Source organism: Tenrec ecaudatus, chromosome 15 (genome assembly GCF_050624435.1).
Source record: "Tenrec ecaudatus isolate mTenEca1 chromosome 15, mTenEca1.hap1, whole genome shotgun sequence".
Classification (NCBI taxonomy): Eukaryota; Metazoa; Chordata; class Mammalia; order Afrosoricida; family Tenrecidae; genus Tenrec; species Tenrec ecaudatus.
Window position 1 is genome coordinate 115,946,391 of NC_134544.1, and position 23,383 is coordinate 115,969,773.

General features: G+C 42.9%; 1 protein-coding gene across 1 annotated transcript in view; it reads left to right on the forward strand.

Annotated features, from left to right (window-relative positions):
• Window positions 1-23,383, forward strand: part of RAB31 (RAB31, member RAS oncogene family) — a 161,141-nt gene that overhangs the window by 111,705 nt on the left and 26,053 nt on the right. The window contains exon 6 of the mRNA XM_075533041.1: window positions 10,446-10,555. Coding sequence (XP_075389156.1) covers window positions 10,446-10,555 — 110 coding nt within the window. The remainder of the gene's footprint in view (window positions 1-10,445; window positions 10,556-23,383) is intronic.

The window sequence follows — 23,383 nt, forward strand, 5'->3', positions numbered from 1 at the left end:
AGACTTAACATTTACTTACTACTTCAATGCCCTACTTACTTTATTAAGATATGTAGTAGTATTTTGGCAGATCAGTGTCTGACATTGTCAATGGATATTATTATAAGTTTTGTTTGACCACCAGCTCTCATTGTTTGTGTAGCATCCAGTCATGTAAGGAGTTAATCTGTACAAGTCAATAATCCATATATTGTGTTTTGTAGTTAGCCTACACTTATTTAATCTGTTTCTCAATTGTGTGTTGAATACATTACTGTTGTGGATTTGAGTAAATGACAGCCACTGTAATGTCTTGATAACTTAGAAGAGTCTTTATTTGGTTATAACTAGAATGTAAAAGCAATTCTTTGATTGTAGTCCCGAGCCCACATTTCAGTCCGTCTCAAAGGTGGAAAAACTCATTTATTCTTTGTCCAAGACTTAGCAAGCATGAGCAGAAGCAGAAAGCAAAATTAATGTTACTGTTCTTTAGGGTTAGGGAAAATTACATTGATTAAAGCATTCTGGTAAATTCAAGAAGAGTAAGCATGCATTACAAGGTACATTCCTTATCATAAAAGAAACAATGCCAAAATTGACTAACATCCAGTAACAAGATTAACAACAGCATTCAGATTACAACATCCAAGGGAACAATATTAAATTAGAATAAACGATATATTGAAGAAAAGTCAAACATAATTGTAATGTCCAAAACCTGGGAACATAGGAGTACATTCTAAAATTAATCACCAGCAGAGACTTTCCCATAAGGGGAGGGAGAACAGGCAGGTCAACTGGAAGTCAACTTTCTGAGATGAGATACAGGAACGGACAAGTTACTTGGCAGCTTACAAAAATGGAATTTCTTTTGCTAGTCTGCCTCAATTACCGTGGACTAAATCTATAAACAGAGGACCTTGTGCTCCAGGGACATTATGGATAAGATTCTCTACCATAAAATGACAAAGATGTCTCTAAGACAAACCAGAAACAGAGAGAAAACATAGATTTAAGAAAATCCTATCTACCATCTAACAATTAGTTTTATAATATGGCCCTACTCAATATGCACCCTCATGAAGGAAACACAGAAGACATGAGTGCTCTAGCAAAGTGTGGTGACGAAATCAGATGATGCCCTGCTATCAGAAAGAATCGTGCCTGGGTTTGTTTTCAAACAAGCAGCCATCTAAAGAAGATGTCAATTAAGGCCACATGGAAGAAGCACATGAACATCTGTGATCCAAGGTTGTAAATGATATAATTCAAATCCAAAGGAATGAATGGTATCAGCTCTTAAATTGTGGACATTTGGGTTGCAGAAAAAGGAGACTAGAGTGTGTTTTACCTTTGTAACCCCTTCACCCACCCCACTTCAACCTTGACTTCAGTGCACTTAGCAATTTGATAATACTGGGAAGCCCATATCTTTTTTGTCTGGTTTTGAAGGAGCCTTCTCTGGGTGGTTGTGTTGCTAGTGCCCAAAGACAATATGGGCAGGGCAGGTGGGCTGAGGCCAAACCTGCCTCTACAGTATTTCTAGTTAATCAAGTCATCTCAGGCAAGCCCTTTAGCCAGGCTCCTTTATAAACTTAGAAGTCTGCCGGGACACTTTCTTACCTTTCTATTTTCCAGTCTTATATTGTGGACTCCTAAATAATTGGTTCTTTTCTCCTTACTGTTAGCCCTAGAAGGAGCATTTTAGATTGTGTCTCAAGCAGCTATTTTTTTTTCTCATTTTATTCCCAGAAAACCATATTATACTCCTCTTTATCCTCATTATTGGGCAAGTGAGGTGAGATAAAGTATTTGGTGATTTGCAATTTTCTGCCCTCTGAGGACTATCTGAAACTAGACACTCCCCCACCTTACCCCCAGTTGAGATTAGCAGGCTACAACAATTTTTAATTGCCCTACATTTGGATAAGTATGAGCTCCACCCTTCTAGTCTATGGCTTGATAAGGACTGCCAGGAAGAGATTTTTTCAAAAGATATCTTATGTAACTTGATGCAGTTGACCTTTGAACAGTATTGACTTGAACTGCATGTGTCTACTTATACATAGATTATTTTTAATAATTTAATGCCATGTGACACTAATCATCTCTGCATAAGCAGTTGTCGCTCTGGTAAATTGCATCTCAGAGTAAAAATTTATCTTTCATGGTTCTCATGTAATTTTATCATGTTTATTGCAATACCATAAACATTGGTAAACACCATGGATCTCGTGTGAATTGCCCCTGGTGATGCTGGAAGTTTTCCCAAAGAAGCAGAGAGAAGCCATGACATTACCAAAATAGCTGAGTTGTTTGATAAGTACTATAGATTGAGGTTTGCAACTATAGTTGCTGGCTACTTCAAGATAAATGTAGCCAGCATAAGAACCATTGTGAAATAAAGAAAAGGAAACTTGGGAACCTGCCACTGTACTCACAAAAACCTTGCACTTTTTGTGAAAAATGCAGCTTGTATGCGGTTGCAGTATTTAGTGAGTATGTACCAACTGCTATTGAGTCAATTCCTATAGGACAGAATAAAATGTCTCTGGGTTTCTGTGACAGTAAATCTTGATGGAAGCAGGCAGCTGAGTCTTTCTCCCCCAGAACAGCTGGTAAGTTTCACCAACCCAACACTTATTGCATCATTAGGTTTCCTTAATACATACATAGCATACAACACATTTATTAATCAACTATTTATGTTATCAGGAAGGGTCCTTGTCAACTGTAGGTTATTAGTAGTTATATTTTCTGGGAGTCAGAAATTGCACTTGAATTTCCAACTGTGTAGGAGCCTGCATTCCTAATTTCTGCATTGTTCAGTGGTTAATTATATAAGAATCTGTTAGAGCTCGGTCCTTGGCTCCATGTGAGAAAGAATTCACACTGAAGCCTGGTTTGTGATCCAAGTGAGTTTATAGAGAATAAGAGCAGTTTCAGGTTCTACAGTAAATGGAACTGAAGCCAGACAGAGTCCGCAGCACAATTGCGGGACTGCAGCCTGGCTGCTCCAGACCACAGCCCAGCTGTGCTACATTGTGTAGCAGCCTCTGGGAAAGAGAGCCCAGAGCAAAACCTGGGCTCCATTGGGAGGTGTGGTCAACAATACTGGTCGACCCCATTGGCTGAATCAAATTCACCTGGCTTAGATGGGCCAATCCAGGTGTAAGGCCCACCGAGGTGTACCACTCCTTCTTAGCCAGAAGCTCGTACCTCTGAGCATGCATAATGGATGGCCTAGTCCCTATGTTAGCTACCTATTTCCCCCCTGAAATTATATGGACCCAAATCTTTGGGGGTACTGGCCAACATCTAGCTACTTCCTGCTGGCAAAAGGGGCAAAGTGAGGCTTTGGGTCCATACCCTTCTTACTCTGTTGGAAGGGGTGTCCATTCAGGGCCCAGGATGGATAAAGTTGAGGTGGCCCAGGAGACGGTGTTCCTGGAGATGGCACACTTGTTTCAGAGGCCTTGGTAACCTGAGAACTTCTGGAAAAACAAATGGACAAACAGATGAACAGTTTAAGTGAGGCAAGGGTAAGATTGTGAGGTGACAGTGCCCTTGAAATTAGGTTAGTGTCACAGGAAATCAATAAAAATCTTAGGACTAACAGGCATGAGTGTTTGGGCACTGTAAACACAGGAATGGGGTAAAGGCATTCACAGTTTCTCCTAGGAGGGTACAGGGGTTTGGCACTACTGGGCGCAGTGGGATCACTGCTTCATTTATTATGCTGAGGTCTTAGACCAGCCGATAAGACTCATCTTTCTTTTTAACTGGTAATATGGGGGTGCTACAGGGGGAGTTAAGAGGGACCAAAAGTCCATGTTGGAGTCACTTACTAATAAAGGGTTGTAACCATCTGATGGCTTCAGGTTTCAAGGGATACTGTTGCTGATGGGGAGACTGGGTAGGATCTTTTAGGAACATCCTTACAGTGGTAGCATATTTAGCTTTGCCGGGGACTGTTATGTCCCAAATTTCAGGGTTTATGGCTTGTTCCCACAGTTCCTGTGGGGGGATCTGGCTCCTCCACTGTGAGGAACATTTTGAATACCTACGCTCCAGACTTGTAACAGCTATCTCTTGCTGCTGGCCTGTGTAGACCCAGCGACTAAAATCATCTTCCGTTATCAGCTGCACATTGGCCTGTGGGCACCCCCTCCTCCAGGTTTTTGGCCTTAGGACAGAAGCCAGCCCAGTGGCCAGTCTGTTTGCAATGGAAACATGGTGCTCTAGGAGGCTTGTTCCAGTTAGGGCAGTTCCTAGCCCAAGGACCCGATCAACAGCAAATGTAGCACTTGGTACCTGGTTCAAAGGTCTGTGAAACCTGGGAGGCATTTGACGGGCGTCAGTTATTAAGTGCAGCCAATACCTTGGCATGCCGATGTCCTTGCTTCACTCCTTCTCCCAGGCCCAAACCTCTTTGAGGTTGTTAGTTTATTGTGCCAACCTGGCCCATAAACACATGTGGAGTTAATTGAAGGGTAGAGGCATAAATGGCTCGGTGAGCCTCGCCTTTCGAGTTCTCGGGTCTCTTGCTTTCTGATAGTCAGACTAGGGTGCAGCTGCCTTAGCCAGTTCCCTGCTTCAGCTGACAAGGCCACTTCCTGCAAGACATCCCTGAGGAGAAGCCACATGGACCTACCCCGATGCAGCCCTGAGTGCTGGAGCAGCCGTGTGGAGACCCCTGCCAGTGCTGAGATGCTTACACATTCACTGACTCGACTTTCCTCCTGCAGAAGGCAACATTGTGTCTGTTTTGTGAGATGCAGGAGGACTTTGTGGATTGGTGTTGGACATATGGGTTAATGTTGGACTTGTTGGCTTGGGCAGCACTGGGTTAGGATGTTTTCCTGATGCGCACTTAACCTTTATATAAAACTCTTTTATACATGTGTTTCTGTGGATTTGTTTCTCTAAAGTACCCAGACTAATACATTCCATTTCCTGTTCCCTATTGTAAAAGGCCGTGCACAAGCAACCATCTCCTCTAGGGTAGCTCCTTCAGGTTTCTGCACTAATCTTTGGAGCTTCCTGAGGATGCAGCCGCATGAGAAACTTGTCCCTGATTAAGACTTTCCCCAGATAGGATTCTATATCTATAGCAGTATGATTCTTCAGGGCCTCCTTTAGCCACTCTGAAAAGCCTATAGCAGGCTCCGCAGGTCCCTGGTGAATCGCTGTCACTTTGCCATAGTTAATGGCCTTTTGCCTACCTGACTTCAGTCCACTTGTGATGCACACCATGAAATATTCCCATGCCCACTTGTCCTGAAGCTCACTATGATTCCAAGCAAGGTCAGTTCAAGGCACAGCAGTTTCCCCTACTGGGTGCTTGGCATTCATCACATGTAACCAACCCTTCTGCAAACTTCCTAGACCCTTTGAGCACTAGTTCTTTCTCAAAGTTTGACATAGTCTGTCCAAGTGTGACCATTACACCCTTCCAGGTTAAAGCTAGGGTGAGGTGCTGGAAGTGTTCTATGTACTGTTCTGTTTGTTAGAGTAACTTCCCAAGTCATTTTTAATTTGCTTGAGTTCAATTAGAGTAAAAGGCTTGTAAACTTCCTGGGGACCAAATTCCCCTGCTGCCTCTACTACGGGTAGAATGTTCAGGGCTGCTTCAGGACTGGGAGAATAGTTGCCCCTAAGTCCAGGGTCCATGAGGGGGTCCTGGTGCACTGGGAAGGAAGGTCTATACTGCTCCTCAAAAAGAAAAATGCTCTAATATATGGCCACTTCCCCCTCCTTCCACAGAAATGTTCTAGCTGAATCAGGGTTGAGGGCCACTATTCTCCTTTCTCTAAAAGATATTGTGGCCAAATAGAGTTGCAAAGTGAAATCAGCTTCTCTTTGTCCAGCCTCTCCAGATCAAATCTATCCCAAATGGGAAGGATACATCTAAAGGGAAAATTCCCGGGTATTGAGCTGGTAAGTCCCATCTAAAAAACACACAACAAGGAGGTTATTGAGAGCTTGATGCTTCAAGGTCAATAACCGCAGCTTCAGTGCACACCTCTAGGGTTCCGTGAATCTGAGGCCTCAGGCAGGTGCCTCCACCCGAGGGAAGGGGTCAAAGACCAGTTGCTACAGCTGATGTTAGGTCCAACCATTTTCTAGACCACAAGCTAGGAGGGCCACTGCTTAGTGTGGCCCCATGGCCTTCAAAGATGCCTACTGGCAGGAGCAGACTCTCAAATATCTGAAGAGAGGGGGCGTCTATCCAGCAGCTCGGGGAACTTTTAGGAAAATTGGAATTTCTGGCTGGAACATTGTGGTGGAGGACCTGTATTAAGAGCTGTCTCAAGAGCAGCATCACTGAGAGGCAAAAGTTGACAGCTACTCGGGCTCGGCTTCGGAACGCCTTCAGCCTAGGCCTGGACAATGGAAAACCAGCCGCTAGCAAGGAACAAATCTACACTAGTAGAACACTAAAGCAGCTTGTTTGTAAAACCTGGAGAAAGCTAAAGGGAATGGAGGGGGAAAGGGAAACATTCGGGTCCCGGAACTAGGCAGGGCTAACTCCTGGACCTAAGTAATCAGCTACCTGGGCACGGCCCCTCCACGTGTTTGGAGCAGTGGGCACCATCTTGGCCAGGGTCCGTTGCCCCACAGCCAAAATGGCAGACACCCAGTGGCGCCATCTTTCCAGGGACCTGAGAGTCACGTGGCTGGGAAAATGGCAGTCTCAGCTGTGGCCAAGCAGAAAGTCAGCAGGGGGCCAGCCACCAGAGCCAGAGTCCTGCAGAAACCAACAGGGTTTACGGCCATCCAGCTGGCTGGAACACAAAGCAGACCACTGAGACTCAAAAGGGCTCTGGGAATTGCACTTCTCCCACTCCGCAGGCAACAGTGCCCCAGCTCCCTCCCAGAAATCCAGACGGGAAGGCATGTAAGTTCCCGGGAAGGCAGGCACAGAAAGGCAAACATATAATCCCGTATGCCAGTAAGAAAAGATGGACACAAAAGGATGAGGCTGCGGCAACACATTATGAGTGTCCTCATGAGTCGGTTTGGGGAGCCATCCGCCTCCACAGTGTTTTGCGGGAGGAGTTCAGCCCAGCTTCCTTTCCAGGTTATATCTGAGTCACAGCACCAAATTATATTAGAGCTCTTGGGCGAGAGGTACACCTCGGTCCTTGGCTCTGTGTGAGAAAGAATTCACGCCGAAGCCTGGTTTTTGATCCAAGTGGGTTTAGAAAGAAGAGAAGCAGTTTCAGGTTCTACAGTAAATGGAACTCAAGGCAGACAGTCCGTGGCACAGTTACAGGACTGCGGCCGGCCCCCTCCTCACCGCAGCCCAGCTGTGCTACATCCTGTAGCAGGCGCTGGGAAAGTCCACCAGAGCAAAACCTCTGGCCTTTTCAGGAGCCCCTTTGGGAGGCGTGGTCAACAATACTGGTCGACCCCATTGGCAGATTCAATTTCACCTGGCTTAGATGGGCCGATCCAGGTGTAATGCCCACCTAGGTGTACCACCCCTTCCTGGTCGGAAGCTCGAACCTCTGAGCATGCGTAATGGACACCCCAGTCCCTATGCTAGCTACCTAACAAATCCCTTTACTGGAATGTTTGAAATGTCAGAAATCTTGTTACCATGGGAAAGGGTGGGGGTAAAACAGAGATGGTACCAAGGAGTTCAAGAAGAAAGAGGATGTTTTAAAACTGATTATCGCACCAATTGTACAATACTGCTTGGTGTGATTGAACTATGGAATGGTATGATATGTGTATTACCTCCCAATGAAAAAATTTTGAGGAAAAATAAATTGTCAAAATTTTAAGAATAACCCTTATGAGAAGCTTGCCTGTTAGAAAGGCTAAAGAAGGCAGACTTAAAACCATGATTTGGTCATCATGTGCCTTCAGTACGAGACGGAAGGGATGTACAGATTCCAATGAGCATGTTTTAAAGAATCTAATCCTGAGGCGGTTCTTTTTATTATGGTTGGCTGAAAATGGTTCCTCTCAAAAGATCTGGGGCCCATAAAGAATTACATGCATGTTAGAAATTCTGTAGTGACTGTATCAGTCAGTTCAAAGCTTTTAGAAGGCATTTGAGATAGAAAGAAGACTTGGGAGATGGAGAATAATGTCTTCCCTCCTTTCCCTTTTGATTTGTATCCACCCTCTTTTCTTTTCTGTGGCTTTCCTCCTGGTAAGGAGCTCTGGCTGCCACAAATGATTTGACCTCAACTGCTAACCTGAAAGGTTAGTGGTTCCAGTCTACCCAATATTACTGCAGAAGAAAGGACTGGCGATGTACTTCCATGAAGATCATAGCCCCAACAACCCTAGGGAGCACAAGTCTACCCTGTAATGTGAGGGATCACCATGAGTCAGAATTGACTCTGCAGTGGTAGGTTTGGTTTCTGTGTTTTTTCCTATTATTATTTGTCCTGGTCCATGATTTTATTTATTATCTCTTGTTTATAACATCATAAGAGCTTCAAAGGTTGTCTCTTTTCCAGCCACACTTCTTCTTTTTTTTAATCATTTTATTGGGGGCTCGTACAATTCTTATCACAATCCATACATACATCCATTGTGTCAAGTACATTTGTACCTTTGTTGCCAGCATCATTCTCAAAACATTTGACTTCTACTTGAGCCCTTAATATCAGTTCATTTTCCCCCTGCCTCCCCACTCTCCCCTCCCTCATCAACCCTTCATAATTCATAAGTTGTTATTATTTTGTCATATCTTACACTGTCCGACGTCCCCCCTCGCTGCCTTCTCTATTATCCATCCCCCAGGGAGGAGGTTATACGTAGATTTTTGTACTCGGTTCCCCCTTTCCACCCCACATTCCCTTTACCCTCCAGGCATCGCCACTCTCACCACTGGTCCTGAAGGGGTCATCTGTCCTGGATTCCCAGTGTTTCCAGTTGCTCTCTGTACCAATGTACATCCTCTGCTCTAGCCAGATTTGTAAGGTAGAATTGGGATCATGATAGTGGGGGTGAGGAAACATTTAAAAACTAGAGGAAAGTTATGTTTCATCGTTGCTACCCTGCATCCTGACTGGCTCACCTCCTCTCCACAACCCTTCAGTAAAGGGATGTCCACTTGCCTACTGATGGGCTTTGAGTCTCCACTCTACTCACCCTCATTTACAATGACTATTTTTGTTCTTTGATGCCTGATACTTGATCCCATCGACACCTCGTGATCACACAGGCTAGTGTGCTTCTTCCATGTGGGCTTTGTTGCTTCTGAGCTAGATGACCCCTTGTTTTCCAACCACACTTCTGTTTCTAGAAATAGTTCTTTAAAAGTATCTTGCTAGAATGTGGAGCTGACCCTATCATTCTCTTTTTTCTTCACTGGCTATTGGGTTCAAGTTAGGCTTTGTGTGTGCTGCTGCTTCCGGCTGTTCCTTCACACGCTCCCTCTCTAAGCTCAAAGTTGACTTTCCCTTCATTCAGACAACATCCTGTTCCTTTTTCAAATCTTTCCAAGGCACCCAGAGCATCGCTTGGTGCAGAATTAACTTTTAATTCTGTATGGGTATAAAGGCCTCACTTAGACTGTTCCCTTGCATGGAATGACCTTCCATCACACACTCTTGTCCATGTTCTAGCTATCTTACTTGGCCATACTTAAATCTCCCCCAGGCATCTTTCTGGGTCTCCTTGGTCAAAATGTATCACTTTCTACTTCCTCACTCCGGAAGCACTGTATTATACACTTTTGCAGATGTTGCAGTGTTATGGAGTTCTTTTAAAGTGTAGCTTCCAGAAGACAGGGACTATTGTTTTCTCTAGCACTCACCAAAGGGATTCGCCTACAGTAACTGCTCAATTAATATTTGAATAAATAAATTAAGGTTCCAGTGAAAAGGAAATGTGTCTTTTTTTGTGTTAGGTTCTACTATAGTGTCTTCATGTTGAAAATTTGTGAACATTTTCAGGTCAATCATTAAATGTCCTTTGACCTCCACAGGAGCAAGGTGTTAAAAGTGCAAGTCCAGGTGTGCCCTAGTGCATCAGAATTGTAGCTGCAACCTGCTCAGTTCCCATCCTCCACATGGTGTTGCATAATCTATCAAAATAGTTTCTCTAATCTATGAAAGATATGTATTAAAAGTCTTACAAAGCATGCGCACACAAAACAGTTTTTAAAAACTGTCTCACTGGGGTGGGGGCGGGGGAAGACGCCAACCTCAATGATAGCTAGAATGTGAAATGCTGTACTTAATTATTTTTCACCCTCTTCTGGGAGGCCAAGAAACACTGTTTTATATATGGACATCTTGTTTCCATGGAGGTGTCCAGTTTAAAAATGTTTCACCTGTACTTGGTTTGCGATGTTTGTTCAGTGATTAAGTTGCTGCTATTTTATAGGAGCAATAAAGGAGATGTCCTGCCCGTCTCCCCAGAGCTTTTCACTTAGCTTGCTTTGATTATTTGCATTTGTCAAACGTATTTAACTGTGTTTGGCCTCTGTTTTTCAGAGAGGTTCCCTTGAAGGATGCTAAGGAATATGCAGAATTCATAGGTGCCATCGTGGTGGAGACGAGTGCAAAGAATGCTATTAATATTGAGGAGCTCTTTCAAGGAATCAGTAAGTATTTGAAATTGTAGTTTTTATGCTCTGGGAGTTCAAGGAGAAATCCATAGAGCTCTGAGATGAAACCGTTAATCATTGTGAATTTATCTGTTGCCATAGACATAAAATTTATAACTATATATATATTTTTTTCTAGTTATTTTTTAAAAAAATTTTATTAGGGACTCATACAACTCTTTTTTTTTAACAATTTATTAGGGGCTCATACAATTCTTATCACAGTTCATACATATACATACATCAATTGTATAAAGCACATCTGTACAGTCCCTGCCCTAATCATTTTTTCTCCTCTTTTCTTTTTTTACATTTTATTAGGGACCCATACAACTCTTATCACCATCCATACATATACATACATCAATTGTATAAAGCACATCCATACATTCCCTGCCCCAATCATTCTCAAAGCATTTGCTCTCCACTTAAGCCCCTTGCATCAGGTCCAACTATATATTTTTTAATATTAACAGACTTCTGTTGTAGCTCCCTATCCTACATTTAGAAAACTCTTCTTCCATATTCAATGTTATGTAAATTAAAATGAAGTAACTCTTGAAAAATAAAATTTAATATAAAGCATTATATTCTATGACAGTTTATGTTAATATGTGGAGAGGAAGAGAAATAAAACCATGATAAGGTGTAGAAAACTGAAATAACTCTTAAGCTGACAGACAACCCGAGAGAACCTTTTAATAATTTCTTCTGCCTGGTGGCCTGTCAGCAAAAGGCAACATCTCCATCCTGTGTGTTCTGAAATTGCATGGAGAGTCCATTCATAAAGATTTTGTCATTTTTTGATAAGCTGTTGGGCAGTGGGAGTTCCTGGTTGGTGTAAATGGTTGGTTTCCTCAGCTATTCATCAAAGGACTCCTTAGAAGAAGATATGACAAAATAATAATAATTTATAAATTATCAAGGGTTCATGAGGGAGGGGAGAGCCAGGAAGGAGGGGGAAAAAATGAGCTGATACCAAGGGCTCAAGTAGAAAGCAAATGTTTTGAGAATGATGTTGGCAACAGATGTAAAATTGTGCTTGACACAATGGATATATGTGTGAATTGGGATAATCGTTGTACGAGCCCCCAATAAAATGATTTTTTAAAAAAAATAACACTATGGAGAACCATTCTATCCATACTCATAAGGTTGCCGTGAGTCAGTCAACTCCACACAACTGATTTTTAGTTAACGGAGAGTTTGTTCTTAGTTCTCCTTGATCTTTATTCTCATACACCACAATGAGTCTTTATCAAAGAGTTGGCTCCCATGTAATGACCTCACACACACATCATCTACAGCCTGTGAGACTTCAGAAGGTTTAGATTCCACCTTTACTTTTTCTACTGTGATGATTTTCTCTGACAAAGTTCACAGGAAGGGCGTAATTTTGAATGTTGAAAAAAGCGCAAATGTTTACTTGGAACGCAGAGCCCTTGGGTCCCCACCTTACCCACCTTAGGAAGGCTTATAGTTAGCAGCTGTTTTCAAATTCCAGAAGGGAAATGTGGACCTTGATCTTACTTCTGCCCGCGATCATTGTTGGCAGTAGTCCGGTTGCTTCCCAGAACAGAACCAAATCCTGTTTGACTGGTTTGGGCTCATTATTTTAGAATCTTAGAGCCTGCAACAGAGAATCTCTTGTTTATTTTGGCTGAAGGAGTCTATTGTTGATAGAAGCTTGGTCTTGTCGGCAGACAAGTAGGAACTCAGGCATCTCTCAGCATCCTATTCAAAAATGAAGGCCTCTTTGTTTTTATTTTTTGGTAGAACTCAGCCACTATAAACGTCTTCCTGCCTGTGAAATCTCTAATTCATGGCAGTTAGGGACTGGGAATAATTTATTCCTCAATTTCTGCTCTTACCTTGGTGGTATGCTGCATTTCTATATAGGAATCAGATTGATTGTTTTAAAAATATATTAATCTTGTATCCTGCCATGTTGCCAAATCTTTTTTGATTACTTCAACAATATTTTTGTTGTTTACTTTGAGGTTTTTATGGATAAAATTATATCATCTGCAAATAGTGAAAGTTTCCCTCCTTTGCCCATTTGGATCCCTTTGGTTTCTTCTTTTGTCTAATAGTTCTGGTTAAGACAGCCAGCAAAATGTTGAGTCAAACTGGTGGTAAAGGTATCCTTGTCTGGTCCCCATTCCCGAGAGGAACCTTTGCAATTTTTCCTCATTGATTGAAATGTTGGCTCTTATTTTTCACATATGCCCTTATGTATTTAGACATTTCCCTCTATTGCTATTTTGAATGTTTTTATCAAGAGTGGGTGTTGGGCACTGTCATGCTTTTTGTTACAACAGTTAATGTGAATATGTGGGTCTTGTTGCTTGTTCTGTTTATGTGGTGGATTACATGGATTGTTTTTCTAATGTTGAACCACTCTTGTTGTGTACCTGGTGTGATTTTGTTTCTTCTCTTTTATTTAATGGGTCTGTTGAGATTTTTTTCATTAATCTCTGTGAATTTGGATAGATAGTGAGTTTGGGGGAATTTATCCATTTCGTGTAGGTTTTCAAATTTATTAGAGTGCAACTTTCATAGCAATCTGTTATAATTTCTTAATATTTCATTTGGTTCTTTGTGATATCATCTTTTTCATCTCTTATTCTTGATATTCGCATCTTCTCTTTCTGTTCCTGTTTGTCAATTTTATTCATTCTTTCAAAGAACCTATTTGTTATCTTGCTGATTTTTCTCTTCTGTTTCTGACTATTTTGCTCTAATCTTTTTTCCTTCCATTTTCTGCTCTAATCTTTTATGATTCCTTTTCTGTTGGTTGACAGTTTACTTTGTTGCTCTTCTAATTGTTGAAGATGCTAGGTTAAGGTGTTGGTTTTGGTTCTTTTTGCATTCATATGTGCATTTATTGCTGTAAATTGAACTCTTAGTACTGATTTTGCTGTGTCCCAAAGGTTTAGGTATGTTGTGTTTCCATTTCAGTTTTTCATTATATTTTTAATTGCATTCTTTATTTCATCAAACATCCAAGAGTTTTTAAACAGTATGTTGTTCATTTTCCATATGTTTGATTTTTTACACTTGGTCTTCTATTGTTTATTTTTAATTTTATAGCATTGTGGTCTGAGAAAATGGATGGTAATATCGCAGTATTTTTAAATGTATCAAATCTTGCTTTGTGCCCTAACTATGGTCTATTCTAGGGAATGTTCCAAGTGCACTGGAAAAAAGTTTATACTGTGTTGTTGGATAGCATGCTCTGTATATGTCTAAGAGGCTGATATGTTAATTGTGTTGTTTAGCTCTTCTGTGTCTTCATTGATTGTCTTTTCCAATGATCTGCTCTTCTCTGTGATTGATATTTTGAGATCTCATACTATTATTACTATATGTCTTATTTCTCTCTTCAGCTCTACTGGAGTTTGATCAACTTATTTTAACAGTCTTTATTGGGTGCATGTGTACTTACTATGGTTATGTCTTGTTCTATTATTCCTTTAATCATTATGTATTTTATAATAGATTTTGCCTTGAAGTTTATTTTATTGGTGATTGTTATTGCCATTCCTGCTTATTTGGGGATGTCATTAACTTAATTTCTTTCCATCCTTTGATCTGTAGTCTACTGTTGTCTTTGTGTCTGGGGTGTGCTTTTTATAGGCAGCATATTTATGGGTTTTGATAGTTTACCCAGGTTGCTACTCTCTGACTCGTACCTGCTGCAATGAGACCATTAATATTCATGTTGTTATTGATATGTGTGGGTTTGTTGCTGGGCTGTTCTTTTTGCATGGTTTGCTTTTTTGGTTTTGTATGGTGTTTCTTTTTGCCCCTCTACTTTTGTGCTGTGTTGAGTACTGTTTTTAGAATGTTGCTTTCTGTGTGATGTTGTCTTACAAGTTGTCTGCTGCTATTGCTGATTCTCTGTTCAAAGTGTTCTCTTTAGTGTTTTTTTGTTTGTATTACTGGTATTGTTTTTATTTTAACTTATTCTTTTCTTAAAATGCCCTAACTTTTCCTTGATATTTGAGGAGTAGTTTTGCTGAAAATAAGATGACTTGGCAGATTTGTTTTTTCTTCCAAGATTTTTTTGTCATCCTGTTGCCTGATTGCCTACACGGTTTCTACTGAGAAATGTGAGCTTATTCTTATTGGCTTTTCTTTGTGGTGACTGTTCTTTTTTACTAGTCACTCTTAGGGGGTGGGGGAGTCTGTCCTGTTTGTGGTCCTCTCAGCTCCTTGAAGAGCTCTTTTCTCCTCTTCCATGCTCTTAGGGACATTTTCTTCATGCTATTTCATACTATTTTCTCTTTAAACTATTTTGTTTTTCCTTGCTCTGGGATCCCAGTAAGATGTAGGCTGTTCCTCGTGATAGTGTTCCAAGGAATTCTTAGATTTTCTTTGGATTCCTTTGCTCTTTTTGTTGACTGATTCTCTCATCAGTTGTAGTCAAGGGATTGTCTTCAAACTCACTAATTTGACTTTCTATTACTCTACTCTTATAAATTATTGTCTAATTCTGTTACCTTAGTATTGATATTCAGGATTTCTTTTGTTGCTGTTGTTAGATTTCTTGGATTCCTGGGGAATGAAACAACAGAAACATTTTTTTCTTAGCTCCCTTGGTCTTTTCCTCCAGTTGTTGGAAGTACTGAAACATCATTATTCTTTTTTTTCCTGGTAATTCCAGAACTAATTTAAATACTTTAGAAAATTCCTTTGAATTTGGATATTATTCACTCATTTCTCTGTTTCTTGTGCACCAGTATTTTCTGCTGTCTCCAACACATTGTGGTAGAGCTGTTAGGAGTGGGATGGAAGTTTAGTCATGTGGTGATATTGATAAGTGGTACAGGAGATGATCAAGAAGAACTACAAAATAAAAAGAGGATAATTATGAGAAAGAAATGGAAAAAGAAGGAAAGAGGTGCTTAAATTAATTTTTAAATGTTTTAAAGAATAAAAATGAAAAGACAAAATAAAAAGTGGTTTGATTGGGGTAGCTTGAGCTATTATAGGTTCAGGAAGGACAGGACACTGGGCTGGGCATTAGCAGAGTACTAGCAGAGTTCTGGGACAGGTCTCTATAGAATGCACAGGCTTACGGTTGGTGGTGTGGGCATGCGCCAGGAGTGGACAAAGCGGCACTCCATGGGGACCGGGGCCTGCAGGAGATAGGGTGCAACGGCAGCTCCAGCTGTCGATCAGTGGTGGGGGGTGGTATGGCAATGGCGGCAGCTCCCAGTAGCCAGGAGAGTATGATGCCAGCTTCATGTATGGCTTGGCTCCTTGCCCTCCTTTTTCTGTGCTGTGCATAAGGTTTTCAGTGACTACTTCCTCTAAAGTGCGCTACTGATTCTTTGATTACAGTCTGTAAGCTCTGCTGAAACCTGTTCACTCTGAATGAGCCTGCTGGCATTTGAAATACCAGTGACATACCGTAACTTCCAGCATCACACACACAAAACAACACACAAGCCACCACAGTATGACAAACTTTCAGACAAGTGGTGAACCAAGAGGTAACATCATGATAAATGGATAAAAGGATTTTGTCCATACTCGTGGAAGCAGCCGTCACAAGATCAAAAGATAGATGTGCTGCACAAGACCTCCTTGGAGTATTGAAAACCAGCATGTTAGTGTGAGGACTAAGGTGCACCTGACTCAATCCATGGTGTTTTCAGTAATTTCATATGCATATGAAAACCGGGCATTGAATAAAGAAGATTGAAAAAGAATTGATTTCTGTTTGAATTGTGATCTTGACAAAGAACATTGAAAGTGCCATGGACTGCTCAAAGGACAAACCAATCTGTCTTGGAAGAAGTAAGGCCAGAGTGCTCCTTGGAGGCAAGCATGGAGAGACTTGTCTCACATACTTTGGACATGTTGTCGGGAGAGACCAGTCCCTAGAGAAGGACAGACATCATGCTTGGCAGAGTTGAGCAGCAGAAAGAAAGAGGAAGTCTCTGAAGGATATTGATTGACGCCAGGGCTGCACCGGTCGGCTCAAGGATAGGAATGGTTGTGAGGGTGGCACAGGGCCGAGCAGTGTTCCCGTCTGTTGTGTGCAGGGTTGCTCTGAGTCAGAGCCAACTCGACAGCACGTGACAGCAAAAATCCCTAGTTCTGTCCATTCCCTCAGTCTCTGGGGTGTGGAGACCTCAGTCCACGTAAATTATGAGTTATCCAAGTTGCTAAGGAGCCTAAGTTGTTTTGTTTTTTTGTAATTGACTTTTTCCTGAGAGTTTTAGAGGAGATCTTATTGCACTTATGACTAAGCAGCCATCTTGCACAAAAGTCCTCAAAGTAGGGTTTTGTAGCTTAATTACAGGTTAACTTAAAACATGGTGCTAAATATACCTAGCTATAAGGCAGCAGACATTTCATTTATTTTCATTTTTCTTGTTTCTACTTGTTTTAAATATGCTTCTTCCTGAGCTTAACATAGAACTAGATGCACCAACAACTGTACTCCCCATAGCAGTGCTCCAGAGACAGATATGCCTGAGAGAACAGATGAAATAAAAATTCAAGAGTAAATAGTGAGCCCTTTTAAGGTATGTTCATAAACAAAGTAAAGTGCTGTCTTAGATGAAGTAGTATTTCCCTTTTATCTCCTTAGAATGTTCTTATAAGCCAGAAAGAAGATAAAACTTGAGCTAAAATATTTGCTAATTGGAAATTTTAAACACCAAAGGTACCCTGTTGTTTTAAACACCAAAGCTACCCTGTGAAAGCTTTAAGTGCAGCTCTATTTTAGAAGCTTCTTGTAATAACATATTATTCTTTGATAGTACTCATCTATGCGTACCTTTCAAAATCGCACTTTTGGCCTGCTTTCCTCCAATACATTAGTTAAATTCTTTTCCATGCATTTCTACCCAGGATTTATTTATCCTTCTTTCTTGGTTTCTTTTCATTTTAATTTGAATAGTAAAGATTTCCTCAGAATTAACAGTATAAAAGCCCAAACCAAACTCACTGCCATCTAATCAATCCAGACATAAAAAGGAGAAACATTTTGAACAAGATATTTTTATTTGTTTTTTTAAATATGGTATGTGAAAATGCAATATAGTGGCACCCATAAGGGCTTAATCACATGCCATATAATTTAAAAGCCTGTATTATAGCTGGTTCAAAGTAGGCTAGAGCCTGGACAGCTCTGACACAGACAGGGAAAGTGCGATTTTTGTAGTACAGAGGAGAGGGCGGGCTTAAAGGGTGGGATGTTCACGCAGTTACATTCTCATCAGGATGGAGGGTAGGTGGGAGGGAGGCCAGTGGGAACAGTGCAGCTACTGGTGATAAGTCAGCGTTTAACAGAATAGCTTACATGTTTACTAATTGTGCAGGCAGTCTCCAGACATCTCGGGGGAATCAAGGTCTGCCAGGAAAGCAGGGAGGGAAGTGGGGGGTACCAGCTAGCAGGGAGTTGAAGACCATTTAAAATAAAATGGAGTTCTTCCTTCTGAACTGGGTTACTACATTCCCCACTTCTTTTAGTGATGTGGCCAAAGCATTGATTCAGGTTCCTGAGCAAAAGAGCTGTACTGGGCTCGGAGTACCATGAGGCTGACTGCTTGGATGCGATACTTGAGAAATTTTACAAGGCCGTTTGAGGCATAAGCAGTGCTAACAGTATTAAGGCCCAGCAATGCAGGTGAATAGGGAGGTCAGCCAAGGCTTCCAGTTGAACATTCCATGGTACCAGGTTCCTGTGGCTCCCTTTCTCCTTGGCACTGGTGTAATCGCTCTTTAACTTTTTGCGGAGATTCTTCTATTACTCCTGAGTAGTTAACGTGAAAGCAACAAGTCTCCCCTAGGGCAGCACATAACCCACCCTGAGAGAAACAATAAATCTAAGCCCCTACGATTTCGAAGGACCATCTCAGCTAGTGATCCTACTTCCTTGTGGAGGAGGTTAACCGTATTCTGCAAGGTACCAATTTCTTGACTAGGCTAGGCTAGCGTCTCCTTTATTAAGACAACTGTAAAAAGGGCTGCCATGCCTGCTATACCTAAGCCTACTAACACAGGTACCACGAGTGGGGTGGCTCTTTTACTTCTATACATTAGCCCAGGAGTGGGGTGGGAGGATCAAGTTTAACCACTCAGGGCCACTATAGACATACATTTAGGGCAATACGTGAACTACTAAGCACCAAACAGGTTCATTTTGGAAAAGGGAGGGTTCAGTATATTTGGTGAATCCCGTGGTGCAAGCTAACCAAGTGGAATTGGGCTCATAGCAGCTAAGGGACTTATCAACAATAACTGTTGATACATAAGCCTGCATATATAGAATTAGATACATTGAGGTGGCTACCCATGAAGCATTTCCAAAATTATTCCCTAAGTTAAGGGGGCACATTCTGTAGAACATGCAGTTACACTAGTGATGGGGTTGGCTACTACTCCCAATCCTTTATAATGTGGGGGTCTTGCATGAAAGCATAGCCAACAGTCAGCTACTAGCTCGGGGTGAGTTAATTTGAGGACAGAATGCATTTTGGTTACCATAGACAAAAGAGTGCGTGCGGGGCAACACTTTTGGGGGTCATGGGACCAGGGGTTTAGCAGGGACATAACGTTCAGTGATGGGAGGAGGCAGATAGGAATCGAGTAGAGGGTCTTGCAGTTCTGCAATGCAGCCAATGGGCTTGGGAGCACCGGACCTTGTTGCATAGTAAACAACACTCCAGGGTCCCCTCCTGGCCTCCGGAAACAGAGGCCCCAGGTTTGTCCAGCAAACCAGGAAGCTGCCGCAGGGTTGGGGATAGTGATGGAAAATGGGTTGCAGCTTCCTGGGGAGGGGGCTTTCCTCTCCCAGCAGAGAGGAGATGTGTCTTGTTTGGGCCCCCTTTCCCGGGCCCCATGTCTACACAGCTCCAAGAAGGGCACGGGAACTCATGTCAGCTATTGCAGTCTTAGTGCCCATTTGGATTTCCAGGACTTAACTGAAAAGCATCACACTGCAGGACTGTCTCCGAGAGGCTTTGGCACCTTCATAAGCTGCAAGTGCTGCGCTGGAGTGTCCGTGGGCCCAAAAGAAAGAGTGGAAGAATCACATTTTGAGCTTTTGATTACCGTATCAAAAAGGTCACACAAATCTCTTCAGAACAAAACCGGCTGGCCATGGGTCCATGAGCGGTTTTGAACTTGAATCTCTGGTTTTAAAGAGGTTACGGTACAGACAACCTGGAATGGGCAGGCACAAATAGGCAAGCACTAAGGAAGGCCAATGGGCCGAATGAGCCTATTTTCACTTTACCCTTGAGGAGTCGGCAGACACTGCCTTCCATTCTGTAGAGGGTGCTGGCTTGGCAAGGGAAAATGAATCCAGGAAGGCTGACCAAGGCTGTCGGAGTTACCTAATTGCAGGTAACTCAGCAGTGTGGAGCGCTGTTAGGCTTACGTCCTGGCTGGGTGTTAACGTAGGCCTCTCTGACAAGCAAAGCTAGCAGCCACCGCTCGGAGGCATGCAGGCCGGCCAGAGAACTGGGTCTAGTCTTTCTGAAAGATAGGCAACTGACCATTTCCAGGGGCCCAGTGTTTGGATAAGGACCCCTTTTACCATTTTACTGTGTTCATGCATAAATAGATGGAATGGCTTGTGTATATCTGGGAGTGTGAGCATGGGGTCAGATGATAGGGCTTCTTTCAGAGTGTGCAATGCATTTGTTGTGTTTGCCCCTAGTCTAGCGGCCCTGTTCCAGCAGTTGCTTGATAAAGGGGCTCTGTGAACCCTGGGATCCATAGTCTACAATATCTTGCTGCTCCTAGAAATTCTCGGAGCTGCCTTTTGGTCTGGGGAGGTGGGATTTGCAAAATGGTTGTTTTGAGGTAGGGTTAGCTACTGCTTACCTTGCCTCAGATGGTATCCCAGGAAGGCCTGTTTGACACAAAACTGGGTCTTTTACTGGAGACTTTATGCCCCTTCTCCTGTAGCAACTGGAATGAATCTTTAGTGCCCTGCAAGTAACTAGCAAAAGAACTGGTGGCTAGAAGCAAATCATCTACATATTGGAGAAGAGAGAGATCAGGGTGTGCAGAAAAGAAAGGTTTTTAATCTTTGCTGAGGGTAGGCGAGTTTTGAAGCTCTGAGGGGGTCTACTCCAGGTTACCTGGGAGGTCACATTAGTTGTGGGGTCAGTCTATTCCTAGACTGGGCTGCCACAGTGGCATAGAGAAAAAGGCATGTTTTCAGTCTAACACTAAAGAAGATGTGGCCAGGAGGCAGAAAAATCAACAAGGTATTTGGGTTAGGCACCATGGGGTGGAGGGTTTTCACCCTTTTGTTGACCTCTCTTCAGTCCTGAACCAGGCAGTACTGATCGGTCCCAAGTTTCCAGACAAGGAAGAAAGGAGCATTCCACAGAAATTTGCATGGCAACAGGGTGCCAGCTTGTAATAAGCAGTCAATACATTTCTGGGTTCCCTGTCCGGCACTGAGGCTGATAGGGTATGGTTTAATGAGGAAGGGTTACCACAACTGGAGGGTGAGGAGCAGCAACTCTTGGAGGCTTGGTTTCTGCTGAGACAGATGGAAACTGGCTGTGCAGAGAGGCACACAGGAGACTAGGATTTGAAGATGGATTGCTCAGGAGTAGCAAGTAAACATTCTTGAGAGGGGAACAGAGATGGTGAGCTCTCAATCAGGCCGGCCAGGCATAAGGAGCTTACCATCAGATGGGTCAGAGAGGTTGATAACAGCACAGTTTTTGCAGGTCTCAGCCTAACATTCAATAAGGGCTGTCTAGAACCATAAGTAACAAGTGAGAAATACTTTTATGGCCAAGATTTACAGTTATTTCTGTAGAGAAAGGGTAGGATTTATCCTGGCCAGTGGCTCCTTGAATCCATGCAGTGTTGCTAGAGATGGATACATAGGCTGTCTAAGAACAGAAAGTTTGGGTCCAGTTTCTACTAGAAATGGAGCAGGTTGACCCTGATCGTTGTGGTGACCATCGGCTCCTGGAGGCCTAGTAAGATAGAGTCCAGGCCTCCTTAGTCAAAATCTGAATCTTGAGTAGGTAGAGTGAGTTTGAAGATGAGTTTAGATGTTGGCTTGCGATTTGGGCACTTATTTTTCCAGTGGTCAGTCTGCTTGCAGTGTGCACATTTGTCTCAGTGGGTCTCGGTTGCTGGTGCCTGTGGGTTGTTGTAAGGTCTTTAGGCCACTAGATGGCAGTACAGGCTGTGTTGGCTGGAGAACTGAGGTGTGGGGTGGGGGTGGGGGGCTGACCTTACAGATCCATGCTGGCTGGATAGCAGTAACCAAGATCTTGGCTTGGCGTTTTGCAGCTTTATCTGCTGACAACTCCAGCTGGTGTTGGTTTTCGAGGTCACAGCTATTAAAGACCTTTTGTGGGATTTCCACAAGCTAGCCAATATTCATGCTAGCAAAACTTTCTGATTTTTGTAGTTTTTTTTAGATGTCAGATGCCGATTGCAGGACAGAAGCTGTATTGGTTGCCCAAGGGCAGAGGGATCGATAGGAATGACCTCTCGGAGACATTCAAGGAATGCACTGGGAGACTCTTCTGACTCTGGGATTAGCTCAGTTATTTTAGATAAAGTGGTGGGCTGTTTTGCTGCAGCTTTTATACCTACAAGCAGAGACCAGTGATAAGCATCCAGAGCCTGTTGCCCCCCCCCCCGCCAGCCCCCACCCCCCACTAGAATTTGAGTCCCAGTCAGGGCAGCAAAAGAGAAGTAGGTCTGAGAGAGCCTTTAACTTTCCCCTTGGGTTCCGGCCACAGAGAAGAGCACCGCCGTTTTGTCCTCAGCTCACCTTGCTCGCGTTTTTCTGAAGCATAAAGGACAAAGAGGAACTGCGGACAGGCATCACAAGCGAGGCGGTGAGTGCAGAAAACAGACTCACGACGGGAGGTCAGGACTGGAGGTTTCCCAGGAAAAGGAGGCACTTGCAGTTACACGGGTCAGAAGGGTTGGAGGGAACATATACCATGAGAGGGCAGTCTGCGGAGCCATCGGGAGCCTGGCCTCTCTCCAGGGAAGGACTGGGCAAAGGGGATTTGAACTTGAAGGAAATCTTGGGCCTGGGGAGGCACCCCAGTTGTTTGCGATGGTGGGACCGAAGGTGGAAAGCCAAAGGAAGAGGCACAGGAGAGGTTGAAGAAGAGGCTTGAGGAAGAGGAGGGGGAACTGGGGGTGGAAGAGAGATGGGCTGGCGGACGAGGATATGGTGGAGGTGAGGTTTGGAGACGATCTTCAATAGCCAACTCGGAGAACTGGTACTTTTAGTTTGGGTGCGGGGTGGCAAGTTTTGGGACAGGGTGACAGGTTTTGGATAGGAGAACTCTAGTTTGGGGGTCAGAAGCTAAATAATTTTTAGCCATGGAGGACGGGATTTCGTTAGGATTAGCCATTGATCTATGTAGGGAAGCTGATCAGGGTGTGTTGGGTAGCAGTAACTATAGCCCATACTCGAGCAAGCTCTGCGGGTCAAACGTGCCTTTTGGCAGGTAGCCAACATTGAAGGCTGGCCATTCTGCTTCACATAGAGCACAGAGGCAGCTGGTGGAAAACTGTATTCCATAGTCAGTAGTGTAGGCTTTTGAGTATATATTGTTGCTATTTATGGATTTTAAAATTAACAATCTAACCAAAGAGTCCTGATGGTCTTCTATTATGGATCCACTCAATCTACTTGTCTATGTACGTCATAATGTGAAAGATGAGTTAACAGAACTCTGATTTCATTATTTTCTCCTTTGCAGGTTTTGTCTTATTCCCTCCGTGATGCCTTTGTTCACTTCCGTCTTGTGTTACATCTGCTCCTTCCTCAGCTTAAAATAGAACCAGAGACTGTGA